General features: G+C 41.2%; 1 protein-coding gene across 2 annotated transcripts in view; it reads left to right on the plus strand.

The window, feature by feature from the left end:
* PHKA2 (phosphorylase kinase regulatory subunit alpha 2) overlaps positions 1 to 26,811 on the plus strand; it is a 38,901-nt gene extending 12,090 nt beyond the window's left edge. The window contains exons 13-32 of one of the 2 annotated variants that reach the window (XM_032203364.1): positions 449 to 527; positions 2,236 to 2,370; positions 4,363 to 4,472; positions 7,010 to 7,154; positions 7,635 to 7,713; positions 8,882 to 9,045; positions 9,644 to 9,817; positions 10,561 to 10,649; positions 11,888 to 12,021; positions 13,694 to 13,850; positions 15,342 to 15,421; positions 15,660 to 15,738; positions 15,864 to 15,993; positions 17,411 to 17,512; positions 18,111 to 18,229; positions 20,002 to 20,049; positions 21,792 to 21,959; positions 23,344 to 23,397; positions 24,809 to 25,009; positions 25,728 to 26,811. In XM_032203364.1, coding sequence (XP_032059255.1) covers positions 449 to 527; positions 2,236 to 2,370; positions 4,363 to 4,472; positions 7,010 to 7,154; positions 7,635 to 7,713; positions 8,882 to 9,045; positions 9,644 to 9,817; positions 10,561 to 10,649; positions 11,888 to 12,021; positions 13,694 to 13,850; positions 15,342 to 15,421; positions 15,660 to 15,738; positions 15,864 to 15,993; positions 17,411 to 17,512; positions 18,111 to 18,229; positions 20,002 to 20,049; positions 21,792 to 21,959; positions 23,344 to 23,397; positions 24,809 to 25,009; positions 25,728 to 25,901 — 2,421 coding nt within the window. In that variant the 3' untranslated portion in view covers positions 25,902 to 26,811. The remainder of the gene's footprint in view (positions 1 to 448; positions 528 to 2,235; positions 2,371 to 4,362; positions 4,473 to 7,009; positions 7,155 to 7,634; positions 7,714 to 8,881; positions 9,046 to 9,643; positions 9,818 to 10,560; positions 10,650 to 11,887; positions 12,022 to 13,693; positions 13,851 to 15,341; positions 15,422 to 15,659; positions 15,739 to 15,863; positions 15,994 to 17,410; positions 17,513 to 18,110; positions 18,230 to 20,001; positions 20,050 to 21,791; positions 21,960 to 23,343; positions 23,398 to 24,808; positions 25,010 to 25,727) is intronic. The other variant, XM_032203374.1, reaches the window with a different exon arrangement.
* The last annotated feature ends 101 nt before the right edge of the window (positions 26,812 to 26,912 follow it).

A 26,912-nucleotide genomic window follows, 5' to 3' on the forward strand; every position in this document is an offset into this window, starting at 1 on the left:
AGTGTGAATTCCAAGCTGACTTGGCTGCTTCAGAGCTAAGATTCTGCACTGTTTTGGCTCCAGTGGGTTGTGCCTTACTCTGTGGCATAAAATGACTGCAGAATTGTCCAGTATTAGTCATGGGCTTGTTAAAGGAACAGCTGAGTATCTCTGTAGAGCTGCAGAAAAATCACTGACCTGGCAAAATTGCTTCACTTGCTGCAACTCTGAAATAGGAATTCAGGATATGCAGATTGTGTCAGTCACAACCGTTTCCACATTATTCTGAAAAATATTGCAGCTGTTTTTATTGAATATACTACTTAGTGGATGGTGAAACTAGACTTTAAGACTTGCTTTTCCATTAAAAATTAAAATTGGTTAAGATAGATTCTAGATGTCATCAAAAGCCTTTTACTTAATTTTTGTATGTGTCCTTTCTTTTTTCTTTCTTCTGCTTTTATTCTAGGGATTTCTGGCTGCAGGTGAAATTGATCCCTTAAACAGAAGATTTTCCACTGGATTTAAACCTGATGTTGTGGTACAAGGTTGGGGAATTTTTCAAACATTCTGGGTAAATGGGAGTATGTGGCAGTGAAGTCTATATGTGTGGGAATGAAGAAAGACATGTTTTAAAATGATGTGGGTTTTCACATGGTACACGGATGTTTTTGGGATACTGTGATAATGAGAAGAGGGTTGTTTCTCTGGCTGCTTTTTTCCATGAGAGAAGATCAGCTTTAACAAACCTCATAAAAAATATTTATTTGGTCTATTCTCCCATATGCCTGGTGACAGCATGAAGGGGAATGGGCTAAAGTTGTGCCAGGGGAAGTTTAGGTTGGATATGAGGAAGAACTTCTTCACCGAAAGAGTTGTTAGGCATTGGAACAGGCTGCCCAGGGAAGTGGTGGAGTCACCATCCCTGGAGGTCTTTAAAGACATTTAGATGTAGAGCTCAGTGATATGGTTTAGTGGAGGACTGGTTTGTGTTAGGTCAGAGGTTGGACTCGGTGATCTTGGAGGTCTCTTCCAACCTAGATGATTCATAGATTCTGTAAAATTTTAAGACTGAAGACTGGGGAATGGAGAGTGGCAGACTTGATCTTAAATAGAAAAGAAAGGTCATGGCATATACTGGCAGAAAAGACCAGGACTGACAGGAGACCTGTCCATTCAGTCAGGTTTTTGTTCAGCCCTTTTTCAGGGGAAGCAGGAGAGCAATGAGTGGGCTGGATCTGTTCCAGGAGGTGAGGAACAAGCTAGAGAGCAGAAAGCAGCCAGACTTAGAGCTGCCTTTTGTGTGCTTCAGGGAGTAGCATCTTTCTTCAGTTCAGGAACAGCCAAACCCACATAATTAAGTGGAGGGCAAACACCAACTGATCAGGGATAAAGCCTTTTCCGGGTCTGAGCTGGCTGCTTTTCCAGAATGGCACATTTAGCAGGAGCAGTCTTAATCAGTGGTATTTTGACCTGGACAGGTGCTTGTTTACCCCCTCTCTTGGTGTATCATTGTGGTGGTGCTTTGTTACTCTGAAATGCTTGATTTCTCACATAAATATAAATGCGTTCTTACTTTTAGCATTCTTTGACAACGATTTATAATGTAGAGAATACTGAATTATTAGCTCCAAATCAATGAGCCATCTGGCATGAGCAAAACTTCATGCAGGACTAGAGGCAGAATCAGGCCCTGGATTATAAATTCCTCCATTTGGGGCTTTTTTTTTCCCCTACTTCTGCCAAGTTAATGGCCTCTAACGTTTATTGCTGTACGGATAATGGCACCTCTTTGCCATTGACCTGACTATGTAAATATGATGTGCCATACAAAAGCAACAAATACAGGGTCTTGCAGGGGCAAAGCCTTGTCTCCTGAAAGAGACTGCACAGTCCAAACTTGTGGTACTGAAAAAGATCAAAAGAAAATGATAAAACCCCAAGAAAGCTGCTCTTAACCTCAGAGCTGGCCCTGCTTTGAGCAGGAGTTTGGAGTAGAGGCCTTGTGAGGTCCCTTCCAATTTGAGTTACTTTGTGATCCAGAGTGGAAAAGAATGACAAGATGTACTGAAGAGCAGAGAGCCTGAAGCTCTCTGAAATCCTCTTGCAATCCCCTTAGATCTCATGGAGTCATAAATTAAGAAAGAAGTGCATTTTTAGTCAATTACACGGTAGCTGAGAGGTGACAATAAAGGCAGTCAGTTAAAAAGAGAAGAACTTTGGTTCTTACTAGTGTTTGTGTTTTCTGTGATGCAGTAACTATTCTGGCAGAATCTAATCAAATTAAGAATCTACTGCAAGACCATGGAATCGATGTTCAGAGCATTGCTGATATCCATCCACTGAGAGTGCAGCCAGCTCGCATCCTGAGTAATCTCTACACCAAGTTGGGTAGGTATTTAAATATGGAAGCCTCTCTACTGCTGTACAGTTCTTTATTTTTATGTTTTCTTTCCCATTGTCTCAATATCTTTGACTTTGAAAAACAAAAACAACAAAACAAACAAACAAAAATAAATAAATAAAAACACACAACCAAACACAAATAACCTCCCACATTTGTGTAGGGAAGGTTAACAGCATTACAAACTTTTGTCTTAAATAAGAGTCTCCAAAAGGGAAGAAAAACACATTTTTTCATTAGAAAAAATGGCCAAAATACAAGTTTCTCTGTGCCCAGTTGTGACAGAGCTAGGCAAGCACTGACTCTTTTTGTTCTGCAGGAGCTACTTCCAAAAAGAAAAACTGGCTTTAAAAACAAACAAAAAAAAAGGCCTGGAAAAAATGTAGAAAAAGCAATGTTTCTCCTTTCAGAAGTCAGAATACTTCTGTCTTTGGTCTAGAGACCTTGCAGTACAATTGCCATTCTACCAGCAGACTCTCTGGGAAGTTTTCGGTTCCAAACCAGGAAAGCTATCCTGTTATCAGAGCAACTCTGGCCTGTCAGGTTCTTGCTATGTTCCTTCCAACCCTGAGCTGAGTAGAGCTGCTTCCATTTCTGCTGCAAATCCAAAAGCCTTTAGGTCTTTTCTAACCTGAAGACTTTAAATAAATTTCCAATTCCTCAGCAGTGGCCCTTGAGGCCTGTTGTCCCTCTGAGCCTGACAATTGGATTAAATAAATGCACAAAATCTCAAACTGATTATAGTTCAGCTGAAAATCAGATAAGCCTTCAATCACCACTGGCTCTTCTTATAATCCTTGCTGGAATGAAGGAAGTCTTGGTGAAAATTTGTTACATGTATTCCTAATTGAACTTACTTTTACTACTTGAAGCATGCCAAAAGTTTATGACTCAAAACTATGGATGTTACTACAAAGTAAGATTTATGAGGTGGGTCAACATTGATAGATTTCTTTTTCAGCATAGGTAAGGGGAGCTATATCATGCTTCTCTGCCTATCTATAGCATGTTCCCATGGCAAGAAGGTTTATGGATAATGTGGAAGAAGAGCATGAGACTGTTCATGGTTTTATTTATTTTTCATTGTTATGTTTGTTGTTGTGTGTGTTTTTTTTTAATAAGAAGTTTTTTAGAAGCTTTGAAACATCCAAAATAACACGGCCTTCAAATAAATCTTAGAAATTGTGCCCTGTATGTGAAGGAAAATTCCATATACTGATTTTTATTTTTTTTTTGAAGAATTTGTCTTTTTATTACAAAGAACTTCTAACAAATGAAACATTTGCAGGGCTTTGCTGAAGTTTGCAGTTATTTTGTAATAGTTTGAAATAGGTTTCTTTTACTAGTAGGGGGTGAGTAGGCTGCTTTGACACATTCGTGTACTGTTTTTAACAGTGACTTTTTTAGTAATGTTCACAGGGATTTCTTTTCAGGCACATACTTGTTTGGCTTATTCTTTTCAGACACATTCAAGTCAGCTCCTGGGTGCTGGAGAAAAGCGTGCAGTGCAGAGCATTAGCTAATAAGCCACACTGAGAAAATTGGGTTTTATTACCCCCATGAAAAGAAAATCTGTCTCTGTATTGAGGTGTGTTTAGCCTTTTAAGGTCAAGAACTTATAAGGTTCTACAGTGAAAGGCAATGAAATTTCTGTTACATGTTGATGGCCTGTTTTTTGAAAGGGCATAGTTCTTCTTCTTGGTGGTGAAGTTTTGTGAGCAATGAATATAAAAGACCTAATTCCATGGTTGGTAAAGCCAAAATCTCGATTTTGAATCAGGCCTTTGAAGAACCCTAGCTATTACATTGATTTAAAATTTGATTTATATTGATACAAAGCATACCAGTCTGTAGCATCTCATTCTTATCTATCTTTTGCTCTGCTGATACGAATGAAGTAGATCTCTTGGCCTAAAATGGTGGTTGTGGAAAACCAAAGAGGAAGTGTTAGGTGACTTTTTTTCCTATTTTCTTTACAGGTAGGAATGAAAACATGAAATTAAGTGGACGTCCACATCGACACATTGGAGTGCTGGGTACCTCCAAGCTGTACGTGATCAGAAATCAAATTTTTGCCTTTACCCCTCAGGTGAGCATGGAAAGCTGGCAGGGGAATCCCTGTGTACTTAATGGCTAATCATTAATTAAGAACTTTGCTTTCGTGTGCTGTCACTCCACTTTAGGCAGAGCAGGGCTAATAAAGCAGACGTACTTTGCTTTGCGGGTTTTTTAGGACCATTGGATGATCGAGGTAGTAGGAGTACTGATAAATGTCTCTTCTGTCATGCAGAGTCTGGCTTCTTTGGCTTTTGGCTCAGAAGGCCACAGCAAATCAATAGTGCAAGGTTGTTACTGATCACTGCCTGAACCAACATTCTAGATAATTAAATAATTTATCCAAAAATAGGCCCATTAATATTTTCTTTCTTATTATTTCTTAGATGGAAAATGTAATTACGCTCAAGTGTGCCAAGTACTATAACCCCAAAGACACGAAGACATAATCTTTTCATTGTGGAAAGGATCAATATCACTGAGAAAACGATGTTCTTTCTTTTTCTGTTTAGCGGCTTTTTCAATGTAACTAGAAGTTTGGACCCTCCTACAATTAAATGTTGTGGGTTTTTGTTTTTTTTTTTATACACATAAAGAAATACTACACAATTCTTGTAGCCTTATTGTAGCTGTTTGTACTAGAAGTACAAGGGGTCATCTACACCAAACATGAGCAGGGTGAAGAATCCTCACACCCTCCTAAATATTTGATTAATATAATCTTTAAATTCCAGTGGAATAGATTCAGTGGATTCCAGAGATGGCTTCTTCAGTGCTGCGTAATGACCAGACTTCATCAGTTTTACTGCAAGTAGTGTGGATCCCTTTCTGTTCTTGCCCAGGTCAATTGATCACAACAGGCTTTATACATGTACAAGATACTTCATGCACGAGAAGATTTGGCTATTGTGTTATGTTGTTCCACCACACCAATATCCACTTTTGCAAATTAGGGAAAAATTCCTTAGAGTTGTGACTATTATTTAAATATCTCTTTGTCCACGTCTTGCTATATAAATATTAGGACACTGTACTCCAGCTGAAACCTTGGCACGTGTTAAGTATGGACATACCTACTAATATTTTCCAAAATGGCATTTATCTTTGCATCAGCAACACCCTTCCCTTATTTGACAAACCTCTATAACATTTTCCATTGCACTTCTTAGGCAAGCATTCCTCCCGCCCCTTTTTCTGGTGGAGTGGAATTTATGTTTAATTTCACCTTCCGAAGGTTAGCAATTAACTCGTTTTTGTTGATCTTGAGTAATGTCCACAGATTTAGTGGTTTCATAGTTTGCATTTCATCCAGTTCTCTAATGAAAACATTGATTAGAGATAGGACAAAGGCTGACCCCAGTTAGACACCCTCTCTGTTTGAGAAAATGGTTAATAACTACTGTTTGAGAGCAATTTTGAAGCAGTTTGACCTTTTCAGATGTTTTTTCTTCAGATTGCTAGGGTGAAAGGCTTTGCAGAAGTCAAGATATGTCTACTGCTTCCTTGTGTGTACCATCTAGGTGGTAAATTAGAAATTAGACTGATTTGCAGAGATTGTTTTTTGATTCGACCATCTTGCCTTTATAATTTTGTAATTCTCTTGGCACTCTCAAATTGACTTCAGGCACTGAAATGGGGTTGTCTGGTCTACATTATTCTGGCTCTTCCTTTCTAAAGAAACATCTTTGCCAGCTTGAATTTACGTGCTCTTTAACCTTTTCTTCCCAAGCTCAGGCTGAACTCCTGTTTCTCTTTTATAAGTAGTATTACAGGTCATCAGTGAGTAAAGGTGGCACTGAATGCTTCAGCTTGTCTGTGTCCTCTCTTTCTATCCTTTTCCTCTCTTCATTAACAGGTCCACAATTTCTGTGTTTTCCTATTACCTTTGATGTGTTTACAGAAGGTTTTCTCCTTGTCCATTATGTGTCTTACTAATTGATGTTTATTTTACGTCCCAGCCTTTTCCCTTTTCAACCCCTCCCTAATGCTGGTGTGCTTTTAACTTTTGTTGTGGCTGATTTGACATACTTTTCATGTTTTTTCCAGCTTAAGATGTAGCCATAATAGTCTCTTACTGTGGTTCTTGGCCTTCCTTTACAGAGAGAACACCACCCTTTACCACTGTACATTTAATATACCTTTTTTCCACAGTAACTGTCAGCTGTTCCTATTCTGCTCGTGTTTTAGATTGTTCCCAAGAGATATATGGTTACTAGTGTCCAGTCCCCAGCATGCACTTAAGCCTGTTTATTCTTTGTATTGCTGCTGTTGTATTTTCTCCCACATTTATGCTACTTTGATCTTGCAGATCATAGGTTACTGTAACTCATCACTGGGAGAATTCTGCTTCAAGGGAGTCATCATCTACTTTTTACTTGTGTAGCTTCCTTTTTTCACTGTCAGCCTATAAATGTACGAAAATGCATGTTCTGCAGAAGCATGGGTCTTTTTTCCCAACAGCATGCCTTGTTTGGTTAATTCAACCAAAAAAAATGTATTTTTTTTCACTGGGAAAAAAAATAGAGGAGAGCACTGACAAGTACTTACATACCATATTTCTCTGTTTTCTAGTTTACTGACCAGCATCACTTCTATCTGGCTCTAGACAATCAGATGATTGTGGAGATGCTCAAGACAGAGCTGGCTTACCTCACTTCTTGTTGGAGGATGACAGGGAGACCAACCCTGACGTTTCCCATCACCCACACGATGCTTGGTAAAGTTGATTTTCTTGGTTGCAAGCAGAATAGATTATTGTGGGGGAGTAGCATGAGGGTAGGTTTGAGCAGAGACAGATGGCATGACTGTTTCAACATCTGAGTTTTAACATCAAAAGTACGGTTTAACTTTCTCAAGTCTATGCTGAACTTGGATGATGTGTAATATTTTTCTTTTTTTTTTTTTTTTTACTCCATGATATCCTTGCACCTCCTCACCATCTTCATACTATTTCTATTTCTGTCCAAAGAAATTCTATACAAGGCCTGTTGGAAGTTGTCATGGGTGGAGGGGCTTGGGATTGTTTTGATTTTGTTTAATTTCATTTTTTTTTGAATAATCTGGTATTGATAGCACTTGTGGGTTCTGTTTTAAATTTAGTTTACTTTGTAGAGAACACTCAATAATCCACTTAGTTGGCCACGATAATTAAAGAATGTGTTGGTAAGCTTCACACTCTTCTATTGTTCTTTTTCAGTTGATGATGGTACTGACATTCATCCAGCAGTTCTTGCCACCATACGAAAATTAGAGGATGGTTATTTTGGAGGTGCAAGGTACTGCCATAATCACCAAATGATTCGCTCTGTGATTTTTTTTAATTAAATCATGAACAAGCCTCAGGTTTGAACCTGTGATACTGCATAGACCTCATGCTGGAACTCGAGACAGAGAGCAGCTTTAATGGTTATGTGGGAGTCAGATGGTAGATGGACCTCAAATGCAGTGGGGAAAAATCTGTTTCCCAAGACGTGTGCCATCTCTCACTGCTATTAATAGTTGATTAAAGGCAGAGGCATTTAAAGACTGAGGCAAAAAAAAAGGCATTCATGTTTATGATAGGCCTTGGGTTGCCCTGTCTTCAAGTGGAGGACCATGGCTGGGGGAGCAGCAACTTTCCATTTGTTAATGCTGAAATTGTAAGGAACTGTTTGCATCAGCTGAATGTTTATAAGTCTGTTGGGCCTGATGAGATTTATCCCAGAGTACTGAGGGAGTTAGTGGATGTTCACAGAATCATAGAATGGCTTGGGTTGGAAGGGACCTCAAAGGTCATCTAGTTCCAACACCTCTCCCATGTTATAGCAGGACCCCTCTCAGTTACCTACAGAAGGTTTTGGGAACCTGGGGAGGTCCCCGCTGACTGAAAAGTAGCCAACATCCCAATTTACAAGAATGGCATGAGAGAAGACCCTGGAAATCATAGACCTATTAGTTTAACTTCAGTACCTGGAAAACTTAGGGAAAAGATCATGCTGGGTGCCAAAGAAAGGCAGTGACATGATAACACCATCATCGGGCCCAGCCAGCATGGGTTCACAAAGTGAAAGTCCTGTCCTGCTAACTCCGTATCCTTCTATAATCAGATCATCTGCTTAGTAAATGAAGGGAAGATAGTGGATGTAGTTTTTCTGCATTTTAGCAAGACTTCTGGTACTGTCCCTCACAGTATCCTTTTGGACAAATTCCGCAGTTGTGAGGAATTTGTGAGAACAGGTTTATGCTACACTAAGTGATGAACTGGATCAGTGGCAGAGCTCGAAGGGCCATAGTGAATGGAGCTACCTCTGGTCACTAGTTTTGTTCCCCAGGGCTTCATAGTTACCAAAGGTGGACTTGACAGCTAAGCCTTATAGATTTTGGAGTTGTTGAAAGCTCAGTGAGCATTAACCAGTATCAAAATGATGTATGTTTGCTCCCTCTGGCATGCTTTCCTGTTTGCAGGGTGAAGATAGGCAAGCTATCAGAATTTCTTACCACCTCTTTTCATACGCATCTGAGCTTTCTGGATCCAGACTGTGATGTAAAACTGTTTGATGACCCTAACGAAGGCTGTTGTAGCCCTGACAGTGAATATGGAGGCTATCCAGCAGATTTCTGTGAAAAAGGTAGTAGTTTTCTCACTTTTTTTTTTTTTTTCTCTGTAATGTTCTGTCAGTTAGAGCCTGGGTTTGCCCTCCTATGCAGAATCTAATTTGTGCACAGTTGATAGTCATTCAGGTTTCTCGTGCTTCAGCCTGAGAACAGTACAAGCATGACTTAGTTTGGAGAAGGAGTTTGTGTATATTCTTCCCACGTTCTTGGTGTGGTGTTGACCGGAAATTGCTGTGGGAAAACCGAGTCTGAGGAATCAGCAGATTGGGTTTGTGTGAAAGATGCTGGAGAAAAGTAGAGAGTATGAGGAGTCATACAAGTTTGTATGGAAGAGCTGGTCTTTAGACTACCAGCAAGAGAAAAAACGTTTTGATCCTTTTCAAAGGGAAAAACAATTTCTAAATTTAACTGTTTAGGAAGTATCAAAAACTTTAATTTTTATTTTCTTTCCATTTTTTTTCAGCTTAAGAGTCTCTTGCTTATGATATTACATTTTTGCATGCCTTTCTATATAAACTGGAACAGAATGGTGTGTAATGAAAAATAAAGTGCTGATAATTTATATGTTTTCTTATATTTAATGCTCCTTTTCTTTTATGTATTTCTCACTAGAAAGCCAGGATGAGCTGGATCAGTATATAAATGATATCCTGCAGAGTACAGCACTGAAGTCATACCTGCCTCCAACTTCCAAGACTGCTAATCAACCACCCAGGTTCAGTGCAAACCATTCCACACAAGAGATACTGTCAATAATGGCCAAGGCAAAGGGTTTGGAGATTCCAGGTATTTCTCCCTACTATTGTTTTTAGGTGCTAAAAGGGGTAAAATGCAAGTATTTCCAAACTCTGCTATTTGAAAAAAGCTAGTGACTCGGGTGTGTTGTAGTTATCAAGAAATAAAAATGAGTCTCAAGTTGTTGCTCTGTAGTGTTCCCACAGTATCCCATGTCACAGCGTGTGGATAAATAACTTGCAGTGAATCAAATTTAATGTTATGAAAACGAGTTGATTGGATAGAATTTTAGAACCTGAGTCAGTGAATTCTCTTATTTATTTTTTTTTGTCATTGTACCAAGGCAGACAAAATGCATGTTCTTATTTTAGTGAAGCTGTGGTGAAACGAAATGTTTCATTGAAATGGCAGAAAACAAAAGTACTCTCTAAATTTCTAAGAACATACAGTGTAGAGAGGGAAAACAGTATTCCTAATAATGTTACATTACTGTTAGACTGATGAGAGGACTCTCACCCAAATAATTCCTTGACTGAATTTGTAAGTGGACTCCAGCACACAGTGTTTTACATGTAGGTATGTAGTGTCCAGTGTCCTGGTTAAGGGAAGCCTTACCCTAACCAGGGTTAAGACAAGGCTTCCCTCAACTTTAGTGTATATTAATAAATCTTCAAGCTTTTTTGTCTCTGTTGCTTTTACCTGCTACAATTGTTTTACGTAGGTGTTTTTACTTTTTGTGTTACTGAAATGGGTGATTTTTAGTTGTTGTTGTTGTCACTGGCTTTTCTTTCCAGCTGTTTCCATGTCTCTTCCGACTAAAGTTCTGAACACGCACCGGAAGTCTCTGAATCTTGTTGATACTCCCCTTTCCTTTGACAGAAAGGTAAACTGTGGGATTTTTTATGCTGTTTCTGTTTTTAACACTTAATACTGTGACCTTCTCTGTCATTACTAGCCAAGTTATATGCTGGTCGTCATTTTTGTTACCTTCACAGGCAACCCATTCTGTCTGGGGTGATGGAAAGTTAACTCCATCAGTTTGTTGGTTTGTTTGTTTTGTGGTGGTGGTGTTTTTGCTGGACGTTTTTTGTTTGATTATTTTTGGTTTTTGTTAAATAGATGTTATCACATGGAATTTTTTAATAGTGCATGCAAAACAAAATAATATAATAGGTGCTTGTTTTTAAGGGCCAAGGCTTATATCATCATCTTTGGTCCTAGTTGAACTCACAAAGGGAAAAGTAGGATATTCATAGCCTTTAGAAGTATTCTTCAAGAAATGGCACTTATATTTCTGTTCAGGAGGATAGTATGTGAAAGGATAGATTGTAAAATCATGGAATGGTTTGGGTTGGAAGGGACCTTAAAGATCATCTAATTCCAACCCCTGATGTCCTAAGGCACCAGTTAAATACCACTGGAAGCCATGAAGGATGGGTTTGTGCTGGGCGTTTGTTCTCTCCTAGTACGTGAGTAGCTGCTGGAAGCAGTTACGTGAGGTTGTATCAAGCCTGCTGAAGGATTCTGCTCTAGAGGCTGTGTCTGTGGAAATGGTATTTTAGGACCATACATACTGCTGATAGCTTGTTAAATGAAACTTCTCTTCATCTGAGAACTCACTGCTGTATTGCATCATCTGACTAGTTAACATGCTAGCTTCAAAAGCTTGGAAAACTTATGATGGCAACATGTGCATTCCTAAAGCACCACGTATATACTGATTAGAGACAGAACTTTTAATGATTTCAACCAAAAATAAAAGTAGTACCATTCTGCTTCTGTGTCTTTGCAAGCAGCAGTGTATGACAAGACAGGAAAAGCATGCAAATAATTTTGTTTCTTTATTTTATGAAGTATTTGTTTGTTTTGTCCAAAAATAACTTCTCTTGTTAAGACAACCAAAACTAGAGACAAAAGTTCCATTCTGGGTGTTGTGTTTCTGGGGATCAGCCTCCTTTTCATGCGTGAAGTAATGTGACAGGAACTACATGATATGTCTATAGTCCAAGTGCAGAGTTATGTTGCATGTTTGTTGTGTTCTATAATGGAAAACTACAGTTTGAATTTGATCTCCTCTTTTTTTTCAATACTTACTCGATTTTCAACCCTCTTTGTTATTAGGACTCTGAAAGTGTTTTGAACCTACCTAAAGATGCTCACGGTGATTTGGATTGCAGGAAACTTGTTGAGCATCTGAACGAATGCCCAACGCTCCATGATCAAGCAGATATCTTATACATCTTGCATATAGTCAAGTGAGTTATCCAAATATAAACTTCAGCTTCTTTAAGTTTGGTCGCAGCTATTTCATAGAATTCTAACCCAAGCCATTCTATAAGAGATCTCTTAAAGATCTCTTTAAGTTCCAACCACCCTGCCATGGGCAGAGATACCACCCACTAGATAAGGTTGGCCAAGGCCCCAGTATTTGATTGTTCTTGTGCAAGAGCTTGCCAGTGTTCAGGGTAGTGTTTGGAGGGGACAGGTTAAAATACTTCTTGCTTAAAAGGGAATATTTTCAGTTATCTTGACTACATAAATAATTTGCATAAATAAAAAAAATGCTTGTGCAAATTTCAAGGCTGATTGGCACACAATTGTGCATACATACAGGCTCTCAAGCACTCGAGAGAAATGTATAAATCCTTTACATGAATAAGAACCCCCCTTGCTGTATTTGTGGCACTTAATTAAGTTCTCAAAGATTTGGTGTGGTTTTTATACACAAGGAGGGAAGTGGAGGGATACTTAATCTTGTCATTCTCTAACTAAAGCACAGATGCAGCTTTAATGAGTAGTCGCTATTTTTTCCTCTAATCCTTGCATGCTTAAGTACATCATTGGCTAAAACTCAGTGCTCTTCAAAGTGTTTCTGGGAACAGTTTAACCCAAGCTACTGGGGTTAGTAAACAGCTGCTCATTAAATAGGTTTGATGAGAACAAAATGCAAATACAGACCAACAGAGTCATATTCTTATTGGGATTTTTCTTTTCTCTGTGCAGGAGAATACAGCTAGAATCTGGCAGAAAAATAGCTAAAGGGTGCAAAGACGTGCATTTATTGATCACAGATGGTCTTCCGTAGTGTTACGGAGATTGTGTTTTCGTTTATTTTAGTCTTTCTCCTGTGAGGGCCTCTTCTTTGATCTTGTTTTCCTAAGCGGCCTCTCTTCAAGATTAAAGGAGATCCTGAAAAATTACCTTTTTTTGTTGTTTTGTTTTTTGTTTTTTTTGTTTAACTACGTAAAAGACATTTAATTTCCTGTTCTAGATTTGTTTAAACACTGATATCTCTCTTGGGCTCTGGTGAACTCTGTCCCTCTAACAGGAGCTGAAAGGTCACTCTGTGGTGCTTCAAAACATTGTCAACAAGAAGTGCCTTTTTTTCCATAATGCAGTGAATTTCAAAACCAGGAGAGGACCAGAAATCTCCTTTGATTTATCAGTGTGGAAATCTAATTAGTAGATAAGAAAGAGGCAGGGCACAAAAACTCAGAGGTCCCTGAAGCGTGTGAAAAAATGGGTGCAGTCTTCAGCAGTACTGGAGAAAGTGATGAATTTTGCTCTTGAAGAACAACCTATGGAGCGTTCCCTTAGCAAACTACCTGCATGCATGCTCAGTTTGAAGTCTGATGGGAAATCCCTTGGGTGGTTGCTTTGAAGTCATGGTCTTATGGCTAAGTGTTCTAGCTAATATGAGAGTTGCTGTCACAAAAGGTCTCCTGATCTCTGGTGAAGGGCCCCCATGTCCCGTGTACTTAAATCTGTCACCAAAATGAGCAATTCAATCAAAAGCAGGCTGCTTGTTGTGTGGTAAGATGAAGCGATGTAGTATTGTGAGTTTCCTGTTTCCTCTCTCTGTCCTTCATAGGAGAGCCCTTAGAAATCTGTTTGGTCTAATGAAAATTACCTTCTGTTTTCTGGCAGAGGCCCTGACTGGGATACGGAGCTGAACGGACAATATGGGGTCACTGTTCATTGCCTGCTCAACGAGCTCTACAGAAAGGCAGGCCTCAACCAGGAGTGGGGATTAATCCGTTATATTTCTGGTATACTTAAAAAGAGAGTGGAAGTCCTGGCAGAGGTAGGAAATATAAACAGTGCTGGTTCAGTTTCCTGCCTGGAAAGGGAGATAAGGCTACCAATGTGAGGCACAAGTGCCTGTGGGGCTTGTGCTTGCCTTCTTCTGGTCTTTACAACTTACCTAGTGCAGTATTTTTCAGTAAAAGTTGCTTGTTTTTCTGATCTAAAATCTTACTGCAGTATCTTTACCTTTCATCCATACTGAGAACTGTGCTAGTGTTGGAATGGATTGAGGTTGTCCAACTGCAAAAGATTGTGAAGGCTTCGTTTAATCTCTTGTTATCTGAGAAGCTTAACTACGTGCTTTGAAAATTGTAGTGGTCGCTGGCAATCGCTTGTTGCTGTTGTCGTAGCATAAACACTTTTGGAGCACCAGTGTGTTATGGTGCTAGAGATTATGCAAAAACATGATCTGGCAATTCCTGTCCCGTTGGGCAGGCAGTCTGTAGTGCGAGTGGCTGCAGGTGTACAGAGGCATTAGGATATTTGCGAATACTTAAGATTAGCAAGGAAGATCCATTTTAAGGGCACAGATTTCATTTTGACCATTACAAAAACATTTCCTCTCTGCTGTTTTAAGTACAGCAATTTGTATGTAACGCTGTTATTTCCAATTAACTCTTTCTCTAATTCCTGCCCGTTTTCAAAGCTTTGATAGCCGTACCTATACCAGGGAGCAATTTGTGATAGTCACCCTGCATGGTACTTCATTAGGTACCTTTTCTATCCTCAAGACATTATGGATGAGCAGTACAGACATGCTCACAGAAAACTATGTATGATAATTTTCAAAGATGTTGGTGAAGAACTGGGGAGGATGAGAGTAGAGGTGATTTGTAATAGTGGTTTTGTTCCACGGTGAGGGAAGGAAAACAGACTTAAGGAAATCAGAGGAACACAGGTCAGTGAGGTGTTTGTTTCAGGATGCTAAAAATTAAAAACCTACTTTTGTAGGAAGTACACATAAAAGAGTAAAACACTGGTACTGGAGGAAGCACCTATTTCAGGGTGCATAATTTGGAAATGTGATGTCATTTTTTGTTTTAATTTATATTGTTTTAAAGAGAGATACTAGTATACAAGATATATCTATATATAGCTAATATATATATATTATATGTATTATATATAGCTATATATATAGCTAATACTTATATATATATATGTATATATATACTATATATATAGCTAATACAAGCTTTCCATTAATGTATTTTTTGGGTCTTAAAAATCAAATGTTTATCTTCTGGTGAAGTCCTTTACTGATCTTCCAGCCCCACTGGAGTCCATAATCTTTATGCTGCTGATTTCAGTGTGAGCAAGCAGGCTTTCAGCAAGTGGTTAACAGCATTCTGCTGGATCTGCACATCTGGTAGTTAATAGAAATGCGCTTAAAATTGCAAAAGAAACAATTCGTTTTCTGGAATTAAAAGCTGTATCACTTTTGCATGACTCAGACAAAGGTCTCTTGTTTCCTGTCACATCATGATAGGCGTGCACAGACCTCCTGTCACACCACAAGCAGCTTACTGTGGGCCTGCCACCGGAACCCCGCGAGAAAATCATTACCACGTAAGTTGGAGCTCAGTCTCAGTAGAAGCAGCCTGCCTTTCTGCATCTTGCTGGTACCATTCTGCTGCTGTCATCTTGTTTTAAAAGTTACTTCTCAACTTCAGAAAGGATTGCAGCCACCAAGACAGAAAAGCCTGTAGTGCAAAGATGTTTCTGGGTGACTTGCTTCCAGAGCACGTTCACGAAGTCAACAGCAGGAGCCTGAGTTGACTGCTAACTGTGGTTTGCCTTCTTGCAGCCCCCTGCCACCTGAGGAGCTCACAGATCTTATTTATGAAGCCAGTGGCCAAGACATCAGTATTGCTGTCCTGACACAGGTAAGTAGCATGGGGAAAAAAAAGTTCTTTAAGCTGTGCCCAGTGCGATGCCAGTGTTCTGCTGTGACTGGGGAAGGTAAGAGGACCCACTTTGAATAGCTGCCTTTATGGATTTGTCCTTACAGGAAATAATTATGTACTTGGCAATGTACGTTCGGTCACAGCCTAGTCTTTTCATGGAGATGCTCAGGCTCCGCATCGGTCTGATAATTCAGGTGATGGCCACTGAGCTGGCTCGGAGTCTGAAATGCTCAGGTAAGTGCAATTTTATCATAGGAGATACTTGTGGCATTATTTCTGCTTCACCTTAGTCATTTTTTCACTTATGTGTTAAATTCTTCATTCAACATATACAATTAATAACTTTGAAAATAACTTCCCTTTTTGACTTAATTAAAGATTCCTGCCTTTCCTTTCCCCCTACGTTGTCAATATGGAGTAGATAGTAAGTACTTAAGCCCTCTGACTTCCAGTAAGTGTTTGAGGTGCTGATCATCAAATTGTATGCATGTGTATTTAGGGATCCAATGCTATTAATTTCAACAAGGATTAGGATCCTGGTTATCTTCTGAACAAAGAACAACTAATGTGATATCTGAAAAAAAACATTGAAGATTTTTCCACATCAGAGGAGTTTAAAGGGGTCAAAAGGCAAGAAGAAACCATCATCGGAAGTGATCAAGTTAATGTGATGAATATATAGTCTCAAATGCTGACGTTTAGGGGCATGATCTGGACCATATTTTTCTGGCTTAGCTCATCACTGTTTCTAATGTACTCGTACACCTCAAAGGGGAGAACTTCATGAGTCATATTTTAAAGGGTGTCCACTTTGGACACTGCTGCTCCCTTTGACAACAGGTTGGACCAGATGATCTTAGAGGTCTTTTCCAACCTAAATGATTCTATGTTTCTATGAAAATGAGGTGGATACCTGCCTTTGAGGAAGTGGCAGGTTTGTCTCTTAAGAGAAGTTAATACATGTAGCTAAGACATTTTCTGGGATAACCCTGTTTCTGTATGAGGAGTACACAGAAAACCCCATTTCCCCCAAAGCTGAAGCTGAGTACCAGAAGCTGCTGCATTTCACTGTTCAATGCCTCTTTTTCCAGTGCTCCTTTAGTTATTTCTTTGTACATTGCTCTCAGCTTCATTGCTGCCTTTTCCGTGCTCCCCTGTGAGAGTGCACACTTGTCTGTGTGCACATGTGCGCTCATGTGTATGTATGTGCTTTTTCTCTCTCACTTCCAAGCACGATCCTTTAATCAAATAAAACACAAGCCTTCCATTTGCATGCTGTTCTTTATGGAACAACTCTAGCTCTGTAATTTAGATCTATGTGATCTGCTTTGGGGAGATGGCTGTAGTGATTTTTCAAGCAATCTTGCTCTGTGAAGGAGCAACTGCTTTCTCATCATAAGCTTCAGTGAGATTTCACACAACCTGCACAGGCTGTTCAGTAATGCAAATAGAGTCATCTCCATGCAGTGTTTGTTGTTTAGTCTTGAAATTTATTTTCTTTGAAATGACAACATATTAATTTTCTTCTTAAAGGACGCATTAGCTACAAAAATAAATGTGGTGGGGACCCCATTCAGCCAGCAGTTCAGTTAGGAAAATGATTTGTAAACCAGCTTATAGTAATGTTTGTTGATGGTTGTTTTTAAACTAGGTGAAGAAGCTTCAGAGAGTTTGATGAATCTAAGCCCCTTTGATATGAAAAATCTCCTACATCATATTCTCAGTGGAAAAGAGTTTGGTGTGGAAAGAAGCTGTAAGTTGTCCGTATGTTAAGTGAGTACTGTAAATATAGAGTTAGTTCATCGTACAAGCAAGGTTATACTCTCAGTGCATGTAAAACAGAAGTACTGGTAATGTATTAAACATACTTGTGTATGTTAGCTGATGAGGGATAAAAAAAAAAAAAAACACACACATGATGGAAATTATCCTGCGCTTGCATCAAGATTGTATCAGGCAAACTTTTAAAATGAAGAAATTTTGAGTGAAGACCATAAAGGGCATATCCAGCCTGCCTTCAAGGAGTGTGTCTGATGCCCTGAATTCCCAGCTGGCCCTTCTGCTGGTTCCCGGGTCTGTTCTTAAGCCCTCACAGACTCATTGCAACTCCAGTGTCATTTGATGCTGTGATTGTTCAGTGTCTTGGAAGATCAGGCCCCAATATCCAGCTGTGGATCTACACCCTGGCTTGATGCAATCAGGCTTGAACTATTGATGTGATTTGAAAGGATGCTGTCAAAAAGAGCATTGTGTGCATTTGAAAGGACATGCTTTTATCTGCCACTTCTAGATACAATTTCGTATGTTTTCCTACCTATATGATTTTTAAAATGTCCATTTGCCTCTTCTAGTGCGACCTATGGATTCCTCTTCATCTAGCCCTGCAATTTCTATTCATGAGATGGGCCATTCTGGAGCAACCAAAACAGGAAGAAGTGGTATTACTAAACTAAAGAGCGAGATGAAGCAGGTGAGGGTTTTCCGTCAATGCTCATCAGAAAATGCAGCTGCTCTGGAGCTGTGCTAGGTCAGATTTTTGTGTATGCATTTTGGGAGACTGTTTTTAGTGCTGATTAAGTTAATGGTAAATCACAGAAGTTCCCAAACATCCTTTGGTTTAAAGCTGATAGAAAGCATGAAGGGGACGTTTCCTCCCAAACTGTAGTTCCTTTTTTGTTCTTTTTCACATGATGGATACAGAAGAACTTGAGCAAACTCTAATGCATTCGTAGCATCAACTTCAAAACAGCATTTTTATCATTTTTTAGCTAAGGCAAAGTCATGATCAGATAAAAGGCATATATGAGAATGAAGTATTTTATATTAGAAACATTTCAAAACCACCCTCTCTGCTGAGAGCTTGATAAGCAAGTCTTGCATTTACTCTGAGGCTGTCTCTATGTTGTGTTCACCTTGATTGTATGAAACAAGTTTGCTTGTTAAGCTACTGGAGAGGAGTGGAATTTCTGTATGAGCTTGACATAAGGCATTTGATGCTGACATAAGGGTAAGTTAATAATTCTCTTTGTTATACAGTCAATCAGGGAAGCGAGGGTGCCTGCAAAACGTGTGGTTTGTGTCTCATGAGATCTGGTCGCCGTGTTTGAGCCGTGCTGGTGCCTCAATGTTACTGTTGCCTTGTCCACTCCATTGGTACAGCTGTGTCTGAAAACACTGCTGGGTGCTTAGTGCAGGCTCCGAAGTGGCCTTAGTAACTCAATTTGAGCATGGCTTTTTGGTCTTACAGCCGACCGTGGATGCCTGACTTCAGAGCCTTTCCCAGAAGGAAGGGGCACTGGGCACTAGGCGGCAGCATTATTTTATTTTAAATACACAGGCGGGCCTGAGCTGAATCCCTGTGCAGTTTGTTAAGGTTGAAAAGGTATTTCCTTGCACTGTTTCTGCATTAGATGGAAACGTTTTTTGCACAGATGAGGGGAGTTGGCTGTTCTTACTTTTTTATTCCCCCCCCCGTCCATTCATGGTGCTTCCTGCCTGATCTCACTGCACTCTCTACATCATTTGCCAAATACCAATTTTAGGTCATGCTGTGTTGGGGGTGAGGACAATCAGCTTTGTGTCAGGAAGGGCACTTCTAATACTTACACCAACATTGCTTTACACCAGAGCTTGTGTGCTGAGCAGCTGCAGCTTGTTCTTGTTTACTGCAGATGTCTCTGGAGTCTGAAAACCAAGACTTTGCCTAGGTCTGAACCATTAACACTAATTAAAGGGCATGGCTTGGGAGGGGACAGCTACAGAAAAGTGCTCAGTGTGGAAAGGGGTGCATCCATGTTGCAGTGAAAGCTCTGTTTTGCAGCTCATTGCTCAGCACTGCTGACCCCGCTGGCATCCTGCAGGCTTTCTGCAGCACGATGGCCTCACGCTGCAAAGAGAAGCTGACATAACAAGTGGAGAATGGCAGTGGGAAGCTTGGGTTCTTTTGTTTTGTTTTGTGTTTTGTTTTCTGACCCTGAATTGCAGAAAAACATCAGCATGCTCCTTAGCTGTGGTGGTTTGTGTTTGCCATGCCGTGGTGACCCTGGCCATCGGACGTGGCTGTCCCAAAGTCAGCTGAGGTGCGGCGCTGCAGGAGGCCAGAGCCTGCCATGGTTTTCCCCTGAGTACCTGAGCTTATTCCATGCTCCTCGTCTTTGCACAGATGGGTTACTTAACCTTGTTTGCGTCCTGTTGTGTCGTGGCTGTCTGTCTGACCTGCTGGTGTCTGTTTTTGTTTTGTAGTTCTTTCATGAGAGCCACTCCATGTCAAGCAGCATGTTCGCTTCCACGGTAAAACACCACCTGCAGCTCTGTGTGTATGCGTGTGCAGGAACCTTGGCTTTGAACACCTGCAGCTGCTTCTGTGTGAAAGCTTGGTGTAAAACCCTACCTCTTCATTTAGCTCATCTTCACTGGGAGCCCGTTCTCATCAGTAATCTGTTAATAGTCTCATTTAGATCCACTTAGTTCTTCTGAAGGTTAAGTAGTCGTAGCAGATAAAGCACTGTTGCAGATTTAGTTACTTGATTATATTACAGGTGTCATCAGTATTTAACAGTAATGTACCATTTTTGCTGGCAGTCTCTGGCCAGTAATGAAACCAGATTGCTGAGGCAGGGGTTTTACAGGCCTACAGGCTGTCATGTTCTTTCGAGGCAGAGAATTGTAGCCCTTCTTCAGCTCTCGCTGTTAAGAAAAGAGATAATTGTTTAAATATTTTACCAGCAGAAACCTCAGCAGTTTAAAGTCTGAGGCTCCAAATCTGTCATCAGGAGACAGAAGGCTTGCAGCTACGCCTGCACCTTGAACTGGCAGCTGTGATGAGAGGATCTCTGCGCCTGGAGACTTGCTGTCACTGGCACACCACTCAGGTGCCCTAAATACACCATTACAGAGCACCCCCAGGTGCACGTTCCCCTGGCCCCATGGCCGGGCCTGACAACTGCCAGATTGCTGCTGCCTCCCTTGTCCCACATCCCAGTGTAGAACTGAAGCCTGTTTGACTCACATGCATGAGAGTGTTCAATGAGAACTTGCCTGTCTGAACCACCTGAGTAGCCAGAGTAATTACTGCGTGCAGATTGGTTTCTCTGCTTTGGCACTGACCCTCCTGCATCCCCTTGCTCTGCTAAACAGCGTGGAGGAAATTCTGACTATCTGAGTCAGCATGAAGTAAAGGAATAGGGTGCATCAGACCATCAAGGGAACACCATCCATCTGTCACTGACACCAACAGGAGAGAGAATAGACTTTGTTTTCATTTTCTTTTTGCAGAGCTTGGCTGTGTGGGGTCACTGAGCTTCTCCTTTGCAAACTTGTACTTTTTGGTCTTATTTCCCACTTTCCCCAGTACTTTGTTTAGGCAGTTCCTTACTTAAGAGAGGATGGGGTTTGAGAACGGGCTGTCAGTGAAGTCCTCTTTGGGCTGAAAGTAATGGGTGTGACAGCGAGAATGTGCTGATAGTGCCACAACTTGGAAGAAGATTTGCTGCCTAATGTAGTCTCCAAGTCTGGTAGAGCAAAATAGAACAACAGTGACAGTGAAGGGAACAAGGTGGCTACTTACAGAGAGGTGGGCATGGTAATTAAATGACCACACAAAGTCAGTTTGTAATCAACATACATTAATGGACCTATTTGCATGGAGGACCTCACATCCCTGAGCCTGAAGTCCAAATCAGACCAGCCAGTAAATGCCACCATCTGGTGGAGCAGTGACACCGCCCTGCCCTCCAACTGGTACTTGTCAGAGCAGTCATGCCTTGTCTTGAAACAAGCAGTGAAGTTTACTGATTTACCCCTTGCTGAACTGCTTGCTTATTTCGTTGAGAAACGACTGAAGTGCTGGAGAAGTGAAGCTTGTTGTGGACGGTAGAGAGGGATCAGTCCTGCTCCATCACCTCGTGTGAGGTCCTGGCCTGTGGTTTTCTTTCCTGGTCCTCAGCTAGCGTTGTAACAGAACAACATGTTCACAAGCAGAAGCACTTGTGGTGGTAGAGGGAAACTAACAAAAGCCTTAATATTTCTGACAGAGGGGCAGCACCCCGCCGTCTCCCACCAGCACTTCTCCGACGGGCTCCGACAGAGACATCAGCTGGGGGGACCGCAAAGGGCAGTGGCTGCGCAGGAGGAGGCTCGATGGTGCCATTAACAGAGTTCCTGTTGGCTTCTATGAGAAAGTGTGGAAGATCCTTCAGAAGGTAGGCTGACAGCTATGGAAGGCAGGAAGCAAAAAAAACAATTCTGTTTCACCACTGTTCTGCATTGCTCCTGGCCTTATGCAAGTTGTGGTCACTGCCACGGAGGGGCACTGTAACGCAGTGCACTTCACGTGCTCCAGCTGAAAAAGGCTGCAGGGAGTGAGGTTGGAAGCTTCACAGACTCTTCTAAAATGTCTTGAGATCTCTTGCTGGCTCTTCTGAGCCGCATGCCATTCTTGATAGCTTTTGTTTGTTGTGTTTTGGTAGCACCTTGGAGAACAGGGGTGCGGAAATGTACTGAAACAGATCTCAGGGAAGGAAAAGAGGGGAATTAAGAATTTCCCTTTAATTCGAAGTGGTGAACCTGCTCTCCTTTGCTGGATGACAGACAGCATTTGGCAGCTTGCAAAACTGAGCTGTTCAAGCCTACACCGTTGCAAAGATGTGCATCACCAGCTTAGAGCACTCTTGGTTGTCCTAAAATCAGTTATTCTGAAGCTGGTATCAGCCAAGATGAGTCATGTATGGCCAGTAGATTTGCTGATGGGATCTTTTAGTATGTTCAACATACATTCAACGGTGAACATCACTTCTGTCCTGACCTACTGTAGTAGCTGGCAGTATTTAATGGTTTTCTGGCTATTAAAATTAATTATGCTTATTTAAAGTTATTTAAGTATTTCTTACACTATGAACTGTTCACAAAAGCACTCTTCTTGATGTGCCCTTTTTCTTTATTTTTTATTTTTTATAACCGCAGGTACCCAGATGTGTCATTCCGTAGCCTGCCTTCTCACCATTTAGGTTCTGTCACCCTTTTCTTTTATACCACTTGGTATTTCTAACACCACCTCTCTGCCAGTGTTTGTGGCCCATTTCCAAGCACCACAGCATGCTGACACGCATGAGTTGAAGTGCCCTAGGTTTCCAACACTTAACTAAATGTTGTTTTAGTGAAAATGAGAAATACAGGTTCTCATTTTCATGGTTTGTTGTCGTGTTTTTGCATTATCTTTTATTTCTACATCCTTTCCACAGAAGGCTCTCATTGATTTGGCTTTGTCCTTTGTCTGCCCCTTCCTGTAGTGGCTCTCCAAGTACTTTCCTCCCCTTCAGTAGCTAAAGTGGAATACAGAACACCATGCAGGTGTCACGTAAGGTTATTTCTAACATTTGGCAGGCTACATAATAACCTCTTGAGTAAAGGTGAAATCATTTTTAACAGGTTTTATTTTCTTTTTTTGTGGTAGATTTGGTGGTGTTTTTTTGGTGTTTTTGTTTGTTTAGCTTAAAATTTTTACATACTGGCTTGGATCAGAATTCAGTCAGACTTACTTGCAAGAACTATGATTTCTGTTCATTGCGGAAATGTTTTTTGTTTCAGTGTCACGGTTTGTCCATTGATGGGTACGTCCTTCCTTCTTCAACCACCAGAGAGGTACAGTAAAACGCCAAGGATTTTCTAGCTACATGACTGAACATTGGGTATCACAGTGTAAGAGGTAGAGCGGGGCCAATGCTGCAGGACCTTTTTAAAAACAGAAGTGGCTGCTACTCCAGGAGGGAGCTGAGGTCTGGACCTTCCCTCCAGCACCCCTGCCAGCTTCGCTGGGGCTGTGCAGATGAGTTTTTTTGCCAGCCAGGCCTGGGAGCGGGTAGGTTTTGAGGTAGGTTTGCCTGTTTGCTGTGCCCACTGTCGGCACGCATTCATGGCAGTAGTTTGCTGCACCCACAGAGCACTGCCTGAAAAGGGGGTGGCTGTTTACAGTCATTCAGGCAGAGTAACGAAAAAGCTCAGCTTTGTTGGAATAAAGTAGACACATTGCTTGTTCCTCACCCTAATTTTTTTTAAATGCTGCCACTGCAGCCAATGTATTTTGGCATCACAGCCTCAAGAGTAAACACGAGTTGAGGATGATGGTTTCTCACCAAAGCTTTCACTCTTTAAATCCATAACCTTAACCTTTCTTTATAGTTTTTTTCCTCAGTTGGATTGCCACTCTTCCCTTAGGCACTCTGGCGAGTTTTAAGTTCACAAATATGAAACAAACAGCTCTTGCAAACAGAGATCTCTCAGCAGAAGAGAGATACTTGCATGCCTGAGACTTTTTTTCATGTCAGGTTGCACCCAATTTGTCTCTGGCTTCCTCCTTTTCTGGTGGTAACAGCTGAAGAGAAGAGCTGGAATTTTCTGCCAAATTTAAACCTTCTTTTGCAGAATGGAGAGCTTTATTTATTCCTATTGTGTAGATAAATAAGCTTATATTTTTAGCCTGTCAGACCTAGACAGTATCTAATTTTGCTGTTTAAAGGAATCAAACTAAATGAGCACAAACCTCCTAGGGTGTCAGCATTTCACATGACATCCATACAGCTCTGCCAGCGAGAATTAGGCTGCTCTACAAACAATGTAGGTATTTGCTTGTGTGAAAGCGCATTCACGCTAAGCAGCTGGCTATTTTTAAATCTCCACAGTCATTTTGGTTTTGCGACTAACCTGCAGTGCCAGAAGGGTACTCGGAAGGCAAAATGTCTGAGACTGGCACATTAGAAGCAGAGAATTAGTTTGCAAGCGAAGTATCTGCAGTCCTGTGTGCAAGTACAGTGTGTGTGATGGGTTGCAGGGCTGGAGCAGTTCTCTGGAAGTTGCATAACTGCATGCAGGACCAGGGCCTAGCGACACAAAAAGTTCCTGTCAGTGCTAAAGCCATAAAAACATCTTGTTCACCTCAGTCGGGCTGCCCCCACGTGAGGAGAGGAGCGTGTGTTTAAGTGCCTGGGGGATGCGTGGGGAGCTAGTCTTTTGGATCTGTGGGTTTTTAATTTCCATTTCCACTCTCGCTCGCCAGATGACCCCCTGCGAAATCAAGTTTGCCGTGCACGTGGAGTCGGTGCTGAACCACGTACCCCAGCCCGAGTACCGGCAGCTCCTGGTGGAAGCGATTCTCGTCCTTACCTTCCTGTCTGACGTGGAGGTGAACAGCATCGGGGGAATCATCCACGTGGACCGAATAGTGCACATGGCCAACGACCTCTTTCTGCAGGAACTGGTGAGTGAGGCCAAGGGGCAGCCTTCACGTTTGAAATCTACTCCTCTATTCCTTCTTTGGTGTGTGGAGAATACGATTTTTTCCTTATGCCCCTACGAAGGAAAACCAAATCACCTCAGTATCTTCTGGAAGTATATTTGGAAAACTAATTTAAGAATTGTGGGAGATTTAGTGGGGATAAAATCATAGCTGCTAACAAGCTCTGAAATAAGTGGGCAGATGGAAGAGAACTTTCGCTTTACCAAAGCACTGCACGAGCCACTCTGAGGAGAAGCATTCAGTCCTCCATCAGCAGAAAGTCAGGAAAAGCTGTGCAGGTACAGCTGCCAGAAACAGAACAGCTCGGAGACAACGCTGTGTACATGCCAGACAGTAAGGCAGAGAACAAGTTCACGTCCAGGCTAGCTGCTTTTAGCTCTACCTAATTATAGAAGAGTATTGTGAAAGCAGAGTGTGAAGCGTTAGAATTATCAATATTTAAGTATTTTAAAAAAGGACAAGATTTGTGAAGCTAGATGTTCCTTGTTTACTTAGGCTGATCCAACTAAGTTATGTGTATCCTGTAACAATCCCAGTAAGGGTTTTAATGAGGGAGCAGAGCTGTGCCTTCAGCATAAATGTAAAATCATCATGAGGCCTTTCCTTTTTTTTTTTTCCCCAATACATAAGCATAAATGCCTAACGTTCCCTACTTCTTTTTTTGTGTGTGTCTTTTCAGAAATCGTTTGGAGCTACTGGTGGTATCTTGGAGAAAGACATAGCCACAGGAATTTGCCACTTTTTTTACGACAGCGCTCCAAGCGGGGCCTATGGGACTATGACATACCTGACAAAAGCCATAATTATTTATTTACAGGATTTCCTGCCTAGCACAGGCTGTGTGATGCAATAAGCAGTGTCTCAGGAGGGAGAAAAGGCTCGGAAGCTTTTCCTCCCCGTTTCGCTGCCTCGAACCTCTTGTTTAGTTGCTGCATGTGTGTGTGCCATACACTACCTCAGCACTTCATGCGAAACATCATGGGGTGTGCATGCCTGCCTGCGGGGGACAGGTAGGTGGAACGTGGCCTACTTTTAAGGGAGGGTGTGAGAAATAACAAATAATTAAGCTCATTCTGCCCGAAGTGCATAGATGTAATTCATATTAAATTAGCAAGAATTAAACTGCTCTGCCAAGGGGAAAACAGATTACTCTGTGGAGATCAAAAGGCATAATAAAACGAGGGAGCTCTATCTCAGGCTTAAAGTCTCCCAAACAAGGGAAGTGATGGAATTCATTAATTTTTCCCCTGCTCTCTGTAAACGTACGTCGTTGTTGTGAATCACTAATGCAGTGTGAAACATCCAGGGAAATGTAAATTAGAGGAATAGGAATAACTGGAGGTAACCAGGTGGTATTTTTGATACATGTTTACCCCGATTCTCATCTCGTTTGCACCTAGTTAGTACAGGGCTAGTGCCCCAGAGACAAATGTCTTACAATATCCTCTAATTTGAGATGATGGCCTTGCTCAGGAAGCTGCCTCTCTCTTTAATCTGAACAAAGTGGCTTCCTTCCCGGCATCCCCAGGGCTTCGCAGGAAAATCTCAAGACTCCAGCTTCTCCAAGGTGACAGACAGTTTTATGCCCGTAATCCTTTTCTCTGAACGGAGAAAGATAAACCTCAGCCACCCGAGCACCCTTCCCAAGTCTCCTGATCCTTTCCCTTGCAAATAGCCTCGGAGTTGAGAATGGCATAATTGCCACCCTTCCAGCGCAGGGTGAGTTTATGGAAGGCTTTGATGTTTTTCTCTTTTTTTTTTTTTCCTCCTTTTTTTTTTTTTTTTTTCCTTTGTTATTATTTTTTAAAGGCACATTTGTCAGTCGTGGTTAGGGATGGGCTCCCTGGTAGCCTCCTTGCAGACA

The sequence above is a fragment of the Aythya fuligula genome, chromosome 1 (assembly GCF_009819795.1).
Source record: "Aythya fuligula isolate bAytFul2 chromosome 1, bAytFul2.pri, whole genome shotgun sequence".
In the NCBI taxonomy this organism is placed as follows: Eukaryota; Metazoa; Chordata; class Aves; order Anseriformes; family Anatidae; genus Aythya; species Aythya fuligula.